Here is a 16589-nt window from a genome sequence, read left to right on the forward strand (position 1 = left end):
CTTCACTGTTGTTCATTCCCATTATTCATAGAAGGATTTTTTAGAGTGTCACAGATTACCTGAATACTTTGAGTCAGAAATTGTTTTAGGTTTAACATTTTCTTTTGTTATATCATCTATGCCTGAGATCATCTCTTCCATTATTTTTGTTCTGTTGGCTGTGCTTCTGTCCCTGTTGTCCTTCTTAGGTTTTCCATCTCCAAGGTTCCCTGAGTTTGTATTTTCTTTACTGTTTCTTTTACCATTTGCAGGTATTGAATTGTTTTATTCATTTTCTTCACCTGTTTGATTCTATTTCCCTGTATACCTAAGGGATTTATTAATTTCCCCCTTTAAAGTCCTCTATCATCTTCATAAGATTGGATTTAAAAACATTTTATTGTGCTTTGCTTGTGTTAGGATATCCAGAGCTTGCTATAGTAGAATACCTGGGCTCTGGATGTGTCATATTGATTTAGTTCTCCTTGATTGTGTTCTTATGCTGGCCTTTAGCCAACTGGTTATCCCTGGGACTTTCTGGCACAGGAGTCCTGAGGTGGGCTGCCTTTGCCTGGACATTGGAAATCAGGGGACAGTGTATGTCTCCAGGAAACTGGGCAGAGCATTGGATGTTCCTGGTGCAGCAGGCCTGCTTAATTTGGGTTAAATGGTAGACAAAGAATGGCACTCAGGGGAGAACAGCTTGCAGCTCAGCTCTGGGTTTTACTCTTTTTAGGGGTGGGGTTGAGACACGGTCTCGCTAAATATAGCTCTTTTTGTCCAGGGAGTCACAGTTTCTCCATCTGCTTTTGCCTCCTAAGTGTTGAGATTCAAATTGTGTGCCACCAGACTCAATCTCTAATTCTTTCCAGAACCATTAGCCTAGAGTTAAAAAGAATCACAAGAAGTTATTTTTGAAACAGTTGTTTATTCTGGTCAGGTTTGTGCTCTCTATCAGTCTGAGAGAGTTCATTTAGGATCATCACAAATGTGTGTGTGTATTTATTTTTAGGCATTAATGTTTGATAAATTATTGTCATCTTCAATTTGAAATATACAGGGAATGAATAGTTTTATGCAAAGTAATTCGCTAAAAGTGAATATTTACTCTTGAATAGTCTCTAGATTGGTCTCATAGAAATTGATACTAATAATGAGTCTGATCGTTTTCATATGTAATGTTTTTCTATAGTTGTAATAAAACATATTTTGTTTTTCTTTTCAGAAGTATTATATTTTAAAGAGGAACAGCCTTTGTCCTGGTAAGGTTTAACAATTTATTAATGGTAGGTAAATTCAAAGATAAGAAGCAAATTCTTGTTGGGAGTACTTTGAGACCTGTGTCTTACAAGTTCCACAATATTATGAATATATCTTTTAGCTTGGAAACTTGCTCAGTGTAATTCATAGGAACATGAACACTATATTCACCCACCATTTGCAAGAATCAACTCTGGAGTTTGGAAAAAGAGCCTGCTGGGATTAGCTATGCACATGGATGTTCATCTAAGATTCATTGGCTTTTCAAAGCCTTACTGAATTCAATTTGTGAACTAAGACCCACACTAGTAGCTATCATTTCAGGCATTTCTCTTGTCTGAGAGTTTACATACTTCGGGATGCTTCTCAGTTGTCAGTCATCACTACAGGATGCCAACAAATTTCTTTCCTCTTCTGACAGAGCTTTACATGTACAGGACATTTTTGTCAGGGGTAGCATCTTTCATAGCTGTTGGAAGACACCCATGTCTTCCAGAATGCTCCATCCATCCATCAATGATCAGTTCACATGATCTGTTTTCCACAGTAATGAATCCTTTGACTCTCAGTAGATTATCTGAATGACAGTGTAACTAATAGTTATCTTTCTACAAAGGGGGCTTTTGTCTTCTGCATCAGTTGGACATGACCATAGAGGTAAAGGCCCATCCATTCCAGTCCAGGATGCTAGGTTAGACACTAGCTTGATAGAAAACTAAAAGTTGTATTTCAAGCTAATTCTGTGCTCATTAGGATTCATTACTTCCACAAGAGAGGACAACTATATTGTCCTCTTTATTTGTGCTATGTATCAACAAAACATTTTCTAAACATTATTAAATAGCTTACTGGATCCGAAGGTAATGTTGAAAGTGAAGATTCAAAAATGTCCAGTACTTAAAGCTCTTCAGAGACTCCTTAAAAAATACACATGTTGACTTCTATTGGAATTCTAAACAGTTCCAGAGTAAAACTGCAAGTGTCAACTAAATTTTATTGTTCCTTGCTCTTGTTACTATCTTATTATGTTTCTAGAAATGCTTGTTTGGCATAGAAACAAGCAGACTGTGATATCAGGATTCAGTCGTGCATGAGATAAGAAGGGGCAGCTTGAACATTATGAAAGCTGTGGTGGGTTGTTTAGAGTTCCTGAAATCTATTTGATGGTCCACAAAACATCCTCTTGTGTGGTAACATCATAGTCAATGAAATATGCACAAAGTATCATGAGAGAAGTACTTTGCTGTTCCAGGGGCAAAGACTGACATTGAGTCAATGGATTAAAAAAAAAAAAAAAAAAAAAAACTGTCTGTAAGCTGTCGTAACAAAGGCTGAAGAGGTGCTAGTGAGTGTGCGTGTGTGCATGCATGCTTGTCTGTATCTGTGTGTGGTTTTGTTGGGCTATATTTTGTGGGCTAAATTCTTCCCTTTCTTCCACATGAAGTGAAGTTGTAAGGAAAGTGTCCCCAAATGTAATGAACTGGTTGAAGAACAAGTTAATAGTTTTTATTGATTTGTAATGTAGCATAAATTGGGAAATCGAACAACAAAGAATTCAAAGTCTTTGATTACTGTTTTATATGAAATTAAAATAACACTCTTAAAATAAACCACAGTGAGCCAAGACCACCAGGACAGCTTAAATCCATCTTGAAAAACCCTGTCCAGAATAATACAGGTAAGTTTAAGAGTAAGTACTCTATTGATTCTATCCCAATCATAAATAGAATCTTGTTCCTGCTAGAATAGAAACTAAGGAAAACAAATATGCCAATGGTAGTTATATTCTGTCTTAATTTTTAGGATTCAGAATTGTTTAAGGAATTGTTTCTAAGAAATTTCAAATTGTATCACCTGAAATATGTTTATTTATTTAAAATGAACTACTGATGTATGTAGTGTCTTTTTATAAGTAAAAAGATTTTTCACCTATTCCACAATGTAGATCCTCTCTAGTTACATAACAACAAAGAGTTGACTTTGGTATGAATTGGATTTTTACTTAACTTTTATCATTGATATATATATTACTGACTACATATTGTTGTATGTGTATTGGTGTCCATAAAATGTGGTCATGTTAAGCAAACAAAAATAGAGTATTCAATTACTTTTACTGTGTTTTGAGGACTTAATGTCATTAGGGCACTCTGGATTTTTTTTCTGTCATAGAATTTCTGAATTTCAACTTATTTGAGAATTCATACATTATCTTCTGGTTATTTTTATTTGTCTTCCATTTAATGTGAATATCCTGATACAATAAATAACTGGCTCAATTAGGAACTTTTAAAAGATTGAATGGTGCGTGAGTTTTGTAGGTAGTGCTGTGGAATGAAAACTGCCATTCTCGGTATTCTATGCAACAGCCTCCATATGGGCTACTCTGACAGCACCTTTTCCCTGTAGTTCTATTAGTTACCAAATTGATAGTGATACTTGGTTTACATGCTAAAGACATAATTTGCAGGAAAAAAACTGCCACAGTAGAAGGAAGATTGAGAAAATCCTATCATCCTATAGTGCATGGCATGGAAGGGCCCATTGGTTCAGTCTGAATATGACTCTTACAGTGGGGGAAATACCACACAGTTTATGCTTTCAGCAACTGTCACCACAGCATCTCTCACACCTACTTTGCCTTAGGAAAACACCAGCCAGAGAATAGTGTAGAGGAATCTAAATGGCTGTCTTCACATAAGCATGGGATGAAATACTATTAGTGTAATGTGGGTGAGTTTCTTTTAAGTTATTTCAGCATTAGAGTTTTCTTGTGGTGATGAGGATTGACAGAGGCCCCATACATGTGTAGCATAAGGTCCACCAGAGATCCACCTTCTCAGCCCATTTCTTGGTGGGACAAAGGCTGTGCTCTGGCCATGGGCAATGCCCAGCAGGGTACAGTGGAGTTTTACATATTGCAAAGGAAGTAAACAAGAATTGTTCATTTGTTAGATTGTTTGCTGAGCAGACTTTTTCCATACAGTGAAACCTGAGTCACTCAATGGTTTATATGCAGAAATAAATAAAAAAAATGCTTCATATGAGGCATTACTTCCTTGGAATTGCTGCTTTATGCTTCCATGCTTCTCTCCCTGGAGTAATACTTCAGTTTGTATAGCTACTAAGGGGGTCTTTCTAGCAGCTCTTGCCATGGGAGGCAATGGAAGTTGATGCTGAGCTTCTTTGCATTGCACATGAGCTAGGGACCAGTGCTAGCACTGAGGGCCTTTAGCATCTTCCTCAGAAGATCTAGAGTAGAGTAACACACTGATCTCTCTAGAGCTTTGTCACACTTGCAGCTGGAAATCCTTTGGGAAGGGTTTTGGGTCTCCTGTATTTGGCTATGTTGCATAGTCACAGACTGAGCTTCCCTGTGCTAGGAATGGATAATTCCCCCTCAGTGAAAGAGGTTCAAGTCAATACTTGGAGAAGTCCCTTTCACTTCTGTCCAAGATGAGTACGCTCACTTAGAGTTGTGCCAGCATCCCTAGGGCAGACACAGAAAGCAGCAATGGCAACACAATTCACTGTGAGATAACACTTCAGGCTAAGATGACACTTTTTGAGTCTGATAGGGCTCAGGATTGTAGGTATTTTGCACAATTTATTATAAATAGTAACTTTTGATAAAATTTTCTCTTCGTATTTTAAAAATATAAGAATGTGGAAAGGAAGAGTTCTAATACATTTATTCTTACAAATCAATATTCATTTTAAAGGCTTTTCATAAATGGTGTCAAAGCATATAGGGTCACAAAAATGCTAGCCTCGGCACTGGCTACCATTGTTTAATGACAAATTTTGCCTCCCTCTTTTGTAGTTAGTGAGAAAGTTACAAGAAGAACATCACTGTGGTAAGAATGTGGTGTGCATTTTATAATATATTAATCTGTAGAAAATATAACATTCAGAACCTGACACTGTCTTTCCCTCTATGTGATACTATTTCAGCTCTTTACTTTTCTATAATCACAAGCTGAATAATTATTTATAGAGCAAACCACGTTGAAATTACTGATGATATCTCTCATGCAGCATGAAATGCTGAAAAGGATCCATAGCTAGGTCGAAGATCCAATGGATAAAGTGCTTGCTATGCATGTGTGAGAATGAGAGTTTGGATGCCCAGAATCCACATGAGGTCTGATGGTCTCATGCGCTGCTGTATGCTGGGGCCCTTATGGTGAGACTGGAGGTGGTGACAGAGAATCCCCTAAAGTTTACTGGGTAGTTAGCCTGGGGTTTTCATCCATGAACAAGAGATCCAGCCACAAATCTAAGGTTGAAAGAAGGTTGCATATTTGCATTCTATCAGCTCCCTGACAAACCTACCATTGTTGTTTCTAGGTGTTCAAAAGCTGAAGATGTCAGGCATACTTCCCGTATCAAGGTAAAATGCTTCTCTGTGAAATCAAGTTTCTTATGAATTGTCTTAATTCAGCAGTAGTCTAACTATCCCAGTTTTATATGGAAATGTGATTCAGAGAGAACCATACTGTAGATGTGGAACTTTCTATCAATTGCAAGTGAGCAATAAGTCCTTATGGGTAGTAGTGGCCCGATATGAGAATGGACTCAAAAGACATAGGGAGTGAAGACTGAGTGCAGTTCTCACATAATACAAGATGTTTGATGTTTGACAAAGTAATGTTTGCAGAAATGAATACACATTAGACAGATTTTAAAATGTGACTGTGATAATAGACCAGAATACCATTTTGTAAGTCCAGATATTTCAATGATCCTGGAATCTCCAAAGTGCCTTTACCCTCAGCAGAATGCCCATAAGTTTTATCTACCCTTGGGCACTCCTATTTCAGGATCATATATGAGAGCCTCTCTTTGGTTTCTCTCTTTCATCTGTGTTTAGACTGAGAAGAACTTGTGGATATTTAGCAATTATGTTCATCAAATTTGTCTTATGAAGAGATTAGAGCATTTTCTATTTGATTCTTATAAGGATATGCTGAAAGTTCTTCATCTAGTTAAACAATAACTGCCCTTCCCCAGTTAGCCAGCATTTCTAGAAGCAGAGAGTCAATTGCTATATACTTCCGTATAAGATCTTCTTTTTCTATTTTTGAAATATACATGCATATTCTTTGTGCCATATTCAAACACTTACAATGTTGTAGTGTTTTATTTAGATACTTCCATATTCAGTATGAGGCTACTTTATCACTATGAGATGCTGGAGTTTAGGAAACTTGTTTCTGTATAACCTGTAGCCCTAGACTGAGGTGCTGTGTGAATGATAAGTGACATTTTAATGATTTTTGAATGTGACTCAGTGGTTCAATGTGTTTCTATAAAGCAGTTCCACAGATACTATGGTAAGGACAGCAGTGGCAATTTAACTGGCATTTATTTCCAAATGGGAAAATGTGCATTTTATACCCCCCCAGCAATGGAGGAGAAAGACTGTCAAAAGAGGTTTCATCAATATTAATGATCATCTTATATAAAATGTAGAAAAATTGGCACATAATGAATTAAGCTTAGTCTCAACCGGAAGAACAATGTCCCGTTTCCCATTTCATGATTTTCTCTTAATCTAGTCTAGCCTAAATATTTTTACATCTTGATGATATCCTATCAATTTGGAAATAGATAAGCATATTAGAAGATATTTCATGTTTAATTTAATTTCATGGCTTTTTTCATGTGTCAATACCCTGTGATTACTAAGAAGTAAAGTTGATTTGAAAGCATGCACCCAAAAACAAAAGAGTTAATTTCAGAACCAAACAAAAAGTTAACTCTCTACCTTTGCATTGCCGGAAGAATCTAGCAAAACCTTACTTGGATCACAGAAGAGAATGCAAAAGGGTTTTGTGGGTTTTTGGAGTTCTGAAGTTTATGTGTGCTCTCAGGGAGAGCCAATACCTAACACTTGTGAAGAAAAAACATCCCTAATGGTAATTCCCCCTCATTTGATAAGTAACATATTTGCTTGTTATGAAGGAAAATGTTGAATGTGTGTGCCTGTGCCTTGAGTACTGCAAGTAGTGTCAGAGAAGAGAAACCTAGCCTGGAATATTCCCCTCATCTCCTTCATATCCTCACTCCTTGCCAGGCCCTGTATTAGGTAGTGCTTCCCTACCTCCCTAATGCTGTGACCCTTTCTTTAATAGAGTTCCTCATGTTGTGGTGACTCCCAACGATAAAATTGTTTTTGTTGCTACTCCATAACTGTAGGTTTGATAATGTTATCAGTTGTAATGTCCTATCAGTGTTTTCAGACGGTCTTAGGAAACTTGTGTGAGCCTGTTCTATGCACCTCCTCCAATTGGTCATGGTAGATAGGTTGAGAACCACTGTATTAAAATGTTAAGTGTTAGGAAATTAGACTATGGAAACAACAAGAAAGAAACAAAAACAATGAGCATGTTTGTAACACAGTCAGGAGAATTCATAAAATGACAGAAAGTAAATAATCCAGGCTCCTGGAAGGAGGTACAGTCAACATGAAAGCAACCAACATATTTGTGTTTCTCTTCTTAGATCGACTGACTTTAAGTGTGTGAATGCTTTGCATGTGTATTCTGTCTGTGTCCCATGTGTGTGTGCTTCCCACAGACATCAGAAGAGGTTATTTCATCCCTTGGACTTGGTGTTCCAGAATTTTGTCAGCAAACGTTTATGTATTACAAATCAAACCCAGGTACTAGGCAAGAGCAATACTTGTTAAAAATTCATCAGCCCCCTTTTCCAGCTCCTAGAGTGAATATGTTTGATATGAAAATGATTAAAAGTATCATAAGGGAAAATAAGTATTCAGTCTTAGGATATTTGTTAACTTCCTGGACCCAGGCCTCAGCCTTCACATTTTACCTATTGAAGTCCAAAGGACTAATAGGCAGGGTGTGCACAATAGGAGGCTCGGTATGCTGGGCATACCTTTAATTTATGAACTCATAAAGCAGGCAAGATGGTCTCTGTCAGGTCAAGGACACCCTCTTCGTAATTGATATGGGAAGTAGGGGAAGGCAAGGTGAATTGTGGCTATCAAATGATGACTAATAGGAGTCAGTCTTCTCCTTCCACTATTTCAGTCTCAGGTATCAAGTTCAAGCTGTTTGTCATGCTGACAAGTACCTTTATCTACTTAGTCATCTCGCTGACCGTGATTTACACATTGACTGAATTTATATAAAAAGTGTGTGTGTGTGTGTGTGTGTGTGTGTGTGTGTGTGAGCATGAGTGCGTGCATGTGTGCGTGTGTGTGTGTGTGTGTGTGTGTGTGTGTGTTAATAACATTACATACCTGTTGCCCAGTGCATGGGAGGTTCAGACAGAGAGAGATGTGTTCTCCAGGTTTGAATACTCAGCCACACTTTGGGAGAGGGTTTAACCTTCAGGAATATAGCCTAAGTAGCACAAGGTTGTCAGTGGTAGGTTTTCATGGTTATGACTACTTGTGATACCAGTTCTGTGTTATTTGTTTCCTGGTCTACCACCATGTGAGAAGCAATAGAATACTACCACAAACTGGGACACACTGTTGCCTTGATGGAAGTAACTGACTGACTTTCCCATCAGACATTTTGTCACAGCAACTACAGAAGCAAGTAAAATAATAATAATAATAATAATAATAATAGCCCTCTTTTCTGTTTTAATCCCCATTGAGAAATTACAAAGCAAACACAAGGGTCTGTTTGCAGATCTTACTCACACCACTTCCTCCACTACCTACTGTTAACAACTAGCTAATTATCTTAATGTAAACCCTCTAAATTCACTATTAAGAAAGGGGCAGATTAGATGTAATTATTACACCCAGTGAAATCATTAGAAACTGTAAACTTAATATTGTCAGAAAAAAAACTCAAATGTCCCTTCTTTTTAGCCTAGTTCAATTTAGTTTCCAGATTAATATTAGCTACAATATGTGATGAACCTGAGTAAATTTTGTTCTAGAAAGAACTAAGCAAGAAGGTAGAACTCAGGTAATTTTCAAACACAGAAATTCACTTGGCAATCATCTTCTAGTTCAGTGAAAAGCCGTTAGAGTTTTCAAAACTAACATTCCTACTACAAACACCTTTCCCCTGAATAGAGTTTTTATGATGATACAGAACGTGCATAACAATGGTGAAGGATATGGTAACCAGAGATTAGTTACTGTTGGCATGACATGAAGCAACCTCTTCTATAGACCAATTATTAGAATACAATCCACAATATCATTCAAGCAGTGATATATGCCAGGCACAACTTAGCCAAAGGTAGTTTCCATTCTTCAAAGAAATAAATTATGTGATTGAAATAAAAATAGATGCTATTTTCTGATACTAAACTTGCATGAAATCAAACTAACACAAGACTTCCCAGAAGCCTATGTGGCAATTGCAGTGTAGTAAGTATAAAATTAAAAAAAAAAATGGATCTGAGGTAGATAATAATAGTTCTCTATTGCATGCTAAGAGAATACTCAATGTAAGTCTTTATGAATAGGTACAGCCAGACAGGGATGACAATGACACAGGCATGTTTCAAAGATGCTAACTAGCTTGGGGCAAAGGAAAAGTTCTCATGTCAATGAGAAATTCATACTTTTCTCCATTTCATTCTCATTCTAAACGGGTAACAACCAGTTTCTCTCTCTCTCTCTCTCTCTCTCTCTGCCTCTCAATTTCTCTCACCTTTATTTTAAAACTAGAATATAAATGCATAATATATATACATGTATATATACATATTTACATATACATATATATGTATAAATACATACACACATACATGGACTCATGCATGTATATATACATAAAATATACCAACCAGATGGCTCAATGGGTTCGTGAACTTGCCTTGGAAGCCTAATAAGCTGAATTTCATCCTGAAAAAAGAAAAAAGTCTGTAATCTCTGCACCCCTAAATCCAGATTGCAGGCTAAGAGAGTAGAACAGTCCTGAAACTCACAAGCTAGACAGATTAGACCATACGGAGCAGCAGAAATGGTCAGAGCCTCTTTCTAACTCTGTGGAAGTAGAGAGCCAGCTCCTGAAATTTCCCTCCAGTCTACACACACACACACACACACAAATACACACAAACACACACATACAGAAACACACAAGAGAGAGAGAAACAGAGAGACAGAGAGAGAGAGAGAGGGAGGGGAGAAATACACAGGCAAGCATAACACAGGCAGAGTAATAAAACACATGTATACAAACCCCTAAGATAAAAATTATTTTGAATCATGAATTTAAGTATTCTGGTAAATAAATGCTGTTAATATACACCTGTTGTGTGACTAACAATTCAGGGAAATCTCTTCAGGGTCCTCTCATTTATCTTCAGTGTTATCTTCATGGAAATGGCAGATGTCCTGGAAATTTAATTTTGAATCATATGGTCCTTTCATTCTTCTTTAATAACTGGCTCAAGCATATTTACACAATGAGGAAGGGGCTAATGAGTCCAGTAGCTCATGGTGTATGAAAACGTGCCTATGCCTGAAAATTCCACATGCTTTGCTGTATTCAAAGTCCATGATGATTCTTGGTGAATCCAGTGAACTAAATTCTAACATTTGAACAGTTTGAAGACACATAGATTGCATGCTTGCTCATCCTTTTCCTTTGATCAACAGTGCTTCTTAACTTATTTTGTTGAATCTTCTCTGTGTTATATTGTTTGATGATGCAGAGTATGTGACTTTTTCATGTAAGTATCATGAAACCTGGTACTGAAGGGCAAAAGTAGGTTGATAAGCTATGAATTTCATGGAGGTGTAAAGAGCAACAAATGTATGGATACCTTATTTGCCATGACGCATCAAATCCACTCTCAACACTCACATTTCCTAAATGTATCTGGCTGAATCAGTGAGTGCTCTGGATAGCCTATCTAAGCTAGCATTATGGAATTTGATCACTTGTTTTGTGACCAAATCCACTGGGCAAAACCCCTGCACAGCTTGGAATGAATCCCTCAGACGTTTGAAGTCACTCCTACTGTACCTAGATGATGGTTATGTTAGTTACTTTCCATGGCTGTAAAAAAGGACCATGAGAAAGACAACTTCCAGAAGAAAGGGTGCGCTTGAAGTTGGGCTCATGGTTCCATTTGGATGCACACATCACCATCATGGTTCAGGCAGCAGGCATGGTACTGAAGCACCAGCAGAATGATCACACCTTGACCCACACAGGAAAGAGAGAACTTTGTGGAAATGGCACCTGTGTACTGTAATCTTTTTTTTTTTTTTTTTGGTTTTTCGAGACAGGGTTTCTCTGTGTAGCCCTGGCTGTCCTGGAACTCACTTTGTAGACCAGGCTGGCCTCGAACTCAGAAATCCACCTGCCTCTGCCTCCCGAGTGCTGGGATTAAAGGCGTGGGCCACCACGCCCAGCTGTACTGTAATCTTAAAGCCCATCCCAGTGACACATATCCTACAAAAAGGCACAACTCCTAATCCTTTCCAAAATAGGTCAGCCATCTGGAGAGCAAGCAGTATATGAGGCTATGAGCCTCTGACATTCAAGCCACCACAGAGGTGCTGGATCAGGTCATTATATTCATCCTCTCTGTGTAACAACAGTCATGGTGATGCAGGATATTTGATCATGCTGTGCTTGTGATTGATTGTGTTGTTTACTCAATAAACTCTTGTCAAGTTATTGTGTGATCAGCCTTTGCACCAAAGTTTAATCCCTCTAGCTAGAATACAGACACTTCCTTAGTAAACACCCTTAATCCTAAACAATCAAGGTAACGTTAGGTTGTAGAAGGAAGCACCTTGTTTGAAAGTGATGTCTAGTTGCATGGCAGAGAAGTTGATGAATCAGAGAAAGATTTGATTAAATAGGATATGTTCAACTCTCTCAAGAAGAAAGAGGAAAGGGAAGCTACTTGAGAGGTAGTGCAGAGAGAAACAGAGAGAGGAGGCATTTTTACCCAGAGAGTTTTAGAGAAATATATTGAAGAGAGAACCAGAGAGACACAGGTGAAGGCAGAATGAACTGAGAATATGAAGGAGTCAGAAGATTAGAAAAAAATTGCGAGTTAGTTTGAGGTCAAGCAGAACAAAAAACATCAGAGGCCAAGAGAGAATCCAGACTGAATCAGTTAACATGGGGAGCAGCTTTGAGCTAGAACACCTGAGTTGAACCAGTCAGCCAGAGATGAAAAAGAACCAGAAATAACGGTATGCTTATTCAGCAGTAGGTATGAGAGGCAGAAAATATTCTAGGCCTATGCTAAGTTTCACACAGGCTAGAAGCTTCCAGGACTAGGCCTAGGTTATCACTCGGATGGAGGTAGTAAGCATCAAAGATTACAATTACACCTAGTGCATAAAAGTTACTTGAACATAGAGTTAGTAGGTGAGATTTTGGAAGGCATATATAGAATCCATACGTGGAACTCAGCAATTCCCCTCTGCTGTAGGTAGTGACATACTTTATTCATGCATTTCACAATTCAGTTTTACTGTTCTGATATCCCAGGTATCTAATGGACAACTGTGGAAGATCATTTACTGGGGAAGGTTAGTGTAGTGCAGAAGAGAGAGGTTCATTTTGTTCTCAAAGCACCTCACTGCCCTATTCACTTCATCTGGCTGGAATTCAAAATTCAGGTCATAAAGACAGGAGAGGACACATTTTGTCCTTTCTTTTTATATCTTTCCAATTTGCAGATAATGATGATGTGAGGTAGCAAAGAGCAGAAGAAAGGAAAGCATAACCCTAAGCAGGTCCCCATTTAAGATTTCTAGATACTCTGGGCCTTTGAGTCATCATGCAGAAAGGAAGCAGAGGTTGCTGAATATCAGAGAGTGTCCTTAGTGATGAAGTTGGTCTGAATACAGAAACATTTTGGGGACTATAAATTGAGATTCTGACATTAGCAGACAGGTGATAAAATGAATAAAATCAGTGAAACTTTAAATCAAAAGTAACATTGCCAATTTTCCTTATAGGTGCGAGGAAAGAAACCACCTATCTTCCTTCAAATTCCTCGGAAGCATAGAATTCCTGTGCCTGAGGTTGCAGCAGTCATTGACCCAACTCAATCCACCTGTGCTGCTGACAGCAGGGCTCCTGCTGAGGCTGAGCCAAATTCTTCCACCTGTGCTGCTGTCAATGGGGCTCCTGCTGAAGTGGAGCCAACTACTTCGCAGAGTACTCCTGAAAGTGGGGACCCTGCAGCCATTGACCCAACTCATTCCACCTGTGCTGCTGACAGCAGGGCTCCTGCTGAGGCTGAGCCAAATTCTTCCACCTGTGCTGCTGTCAATGGGGCTCCTGCTGAAGTGGAGCCAACTACTTCGCAGAGTACTCCTGAAAGTGGGGACCCTGCAGCCATTGACCCAACTCATTCCACCTGTGCTGCTGACAGCAGGGCTCCTGCTGAGGCTGAGCCAAATTCTTCCACCTGTGCTGCTGTCAATGGGGCTCCTGCTGAAGTGGAGCCAACTACTTTGCAGAGTACTCCTGAAAGTGGGGACTCTGCAGCCATTGACCCAACTCATTCCATCTGTGCTGCTGACAGCAGGGCTCCTGCTGAGGCTGAGCCAAATTCTTCCACCTGTGCTGCTGTCAATGGGGCTCCTGCTGAAGTGGAGCCAACTACTTTGCAGAGTACTCCTGAAAGTGGGGACCCTGCAGCCATTGACCCAACTCATTCCACCTGTGCTGCTGACAGCAGGGCTCCTGCTGAGGCTGAGCCAAATTCTTCCACCTGTGCTGCTGTCAATGGGGCTCCTGCTGAAGTGGAGCCAACTACTTTGCAGAGTAGTCCTGAAAGTGGGGACCCTGCAGCCATTGACCCAACTCATTCCACCTGTGCTGCTGACAGCAGGGCTCCTGCTGAGGCTGAGCCAAATTCTTCCACCTGTGCTGCTGTCAATGGGGCTCCTGATGAAGTGGAGCCAACTACTTCGCAGAGTACTCCTGAAAGTGGGGACCCTGCAGCCATTGACCCAACTCATTCCACCTGTGCTGCTGACAGCAGGGCTCCTGCTGAGGCTGAGCCAAATTCTTCCACCTGTGCTGCTGTCAATGGGGCTCCTGCTGAAGTGGAGCCAACTACTTTGCAGAGTACTCCTGAAAGTGGGGACCCTGCAGCCATTGACCCAACTCATTCCATCTGTGCTGCTGACAGCAGGGCTCCTGCTGAGGCTGAGCCAAATTCTTCCACCTGTGCTGCTGTCAATGGGGCTCCTGCTGAAGTGGAGCCAACTACTTCGCAGAGTACTCCTGAAAGTGGGGACCCTGCAGCCATTGACCCAACTCATTCCACCTGTGCTGCTGACAGCAGGGCTCCTGCTGAGGCTGAGCCAAATTCTTCCACCTGTGCTGCTGTCAGTGGGGCTCCTGCTGAAGTGGAGCCAACTACTTTGCAGAGTACTCCTGAAAGTGGGGACCCTGCAGCCATTGACCCAACTCATTCCACCTGTGCTGCTGACAGCAGGGCTCCTGCTGAGGCTGAGCCAAATTCTTCCACCTGTGCTGCTGTCAATGGGGCTCCTGCTGAAGTGGAGCCAACTACTTTGCAGAGTACTCCTGAAAGTGGGGACTCTGCAGCCATTGACCCAACTCATTCCACCTGTGCTGCTGACAGCAGGGCTCCTGCTGAGGCTGAGCCAAATTCTTCCACCTGTGCTGCTGTCAATGGGGCTCCTGCTGAAGTGGAGCCAACTACTTTGCAGAGTAGTCCTGAAAGTGGGGACCCTGCAGCCATTGACCCAACTCATTCCACCTGTGCTGCTGACAGCAGGGCTCCTGCTGAGGCTGAGCCAAATTCTTCCACCTGTGCTGCTGTCAATGGGGCTCCTGATGAAGTGGAGCCAACTACTTCGAAGAGTACTCCTGAAAGTGGGGATCCTGATGATGTTTTGAAGAATCCTTCCCCAAGTCCTGCTGACTGTTCTGAATCTGATGAAAAATATGACTCAGAAACAGGTAGTGACATTGGGTTGGATTTCATAACTGATTCAGATTTGTACATGGAGCATGCATGGGACACACCCCATTGTGACCCAGAGCCTACTCCTGGTACCTGCACTTGTTGTTCCCTAGATTCCATTGAAAGAAATGACCTGAATGTTCTGACACTGCTTCCAGCATAAGACAAGTATGCTATTCTTTCTTCAGGTGCGGAACCCATTCCTGTTCCTGAAGATATAGCCCCTGCTCAGGATGCTGAGGTTTTTTATGATGCATTAGAGTCAGCTGATCATACTGGCCATAGCTTGTCCACTCTCCAGCGTCCTAGTTTTCTTTGGGCACCAGATATGCCACTGCTGCCCGTAATGCCCTTGATGCGGTTTCGTACATTCTTGTTATCAATGATGATGTGGATGAGAAATAGAATTCAGCAAGTGTGGTATGAAGAAAATGGCCAAGGACCTCCCTCCAACAGAAACGATAAACCAGGTAAGGTAGACCACAGTAGTTGCTTAAAATAGATGAACTTTTATTTTAGATAGAAAAGTAGATTTCTTTGGTACTAATAGTCATGATTAATACATTTCATGCTATTTAAGCATTACCTAGAACCAGAAAAAATTGTTTCCTTTTCCCAACTTAATGAAAATACTTCACATAGTGTAACAAAACCAGTTTAGACCAACACAACTGACCATGGCACTTGGTTTTCTGCCATCCTGGAATGAGGAAAATTTTTTTCAATCCGATTGAAAACCTTGTGTTTTTTGAATGGCTAAGCAGAGAAATCTTCCTGTTAAACATTAGGGTCTATTTATCTCTGCTCTTCTGAACTCTGACTTGTGAGGATAGTATCAGCCTGGAAACAAACATTCCAAAGGAAGCAACAGCTGAGAATAAAATTAACAAAACAAGCCTCCACCTTCTCACTGTTTCTCATTACAGTGATCCTGATGATAATGACACTGATGCTGCTGCTGTTGCTCCTGACAATGCCACCAATGATGTGCCTGATGATACTATTGATAATTCTTGCTTTTCTTCTAGATGCCGCTGGAGCTGAACACTCCAACACACACTGACATATTCAGACAAAGGCTGTGAGGAAAAGGTTTATTTTATATATATATATGTAAATATATAATTTTATGTATAAATAAAATATTTTCTCTGATAGAAGACTGAAGTCAAAAATTATTGTTTTATTGGAGTCTCAGTTGTGCCATGTGATGTTTACTAGAAAAATATTTATTTATTTATTTTTTATTTTTTACTTGTTTACTTCCCATCCGGCTCACTGCTCCCTCCCAGTCAGTCTCTCCCACAATCCTTGTCCCTTCTTACCCTCCTCTAGTCCTCTTGAGTGGGTGGGGGCTGCCTGGTCATCTCCAACACTGGAACATGAAATCTCTGTGAGGCTAGGGGTTTCCACTCCCACTGAGTCCA

The 16589-nt window shown here is 40.0% G+C and overlaps 1 protein-coding gene across 1 annotated transcript in view; it reads left to right on the plus strand.

Annotated features, from left to right (window-relative positions):
- LOC147002523 (uncharacterized) overlaps positions 1-16248 on the plus strand; it is a 31247-nt gene extending 14999 nt beyond the window's left edge. The window contains exons 7-14 of the mRNA XM_085843500.1: positions 1205-1241; positions 2856-2917; positions 5063-5096; positions 5590-5632; positions 13175-13847; positions 14886-15158; positions 15351-15632; positions 16191-16248. Of these exons, the coding sequence (XP_085699626.1) occupies positions 1205-1241; positions 2856-2917; positions 5063-5096; positions 5590-5632; positions 13175-13847; positions 14886-15158; positions 15351-15632; positions 16191-16225 (1439 nt within the window). The 3' untranslated portion in view covers positions 16226-16248. The remainder of the gene's footprint in view (positions 1-1204; positions 1242-2855; positions 2918-5062; positions 5097-5589; positions 5633-13174; positions 13848-14885; positions 15159-15350; positions 15633-16190) is intronic.
- The last annotated feature ends 341 nt before the right edge of the window (positions 16249-16589 follow it).

The sequence above is a fragment of the Mus caroli genome, unplaced genomic scaffold (assembly GCF_978045245.1).
Source record: "Mus caroli unplaced genomic scaffold, Mus_caroli_1 scaffold_10, whole genome shotgun sequence".
Classification (NCBI taxonomy): Eukaryota; Metazoa; Chordata; class Mammalia; order Rodentia; family Muridae; genus Mus; species Mus caroli.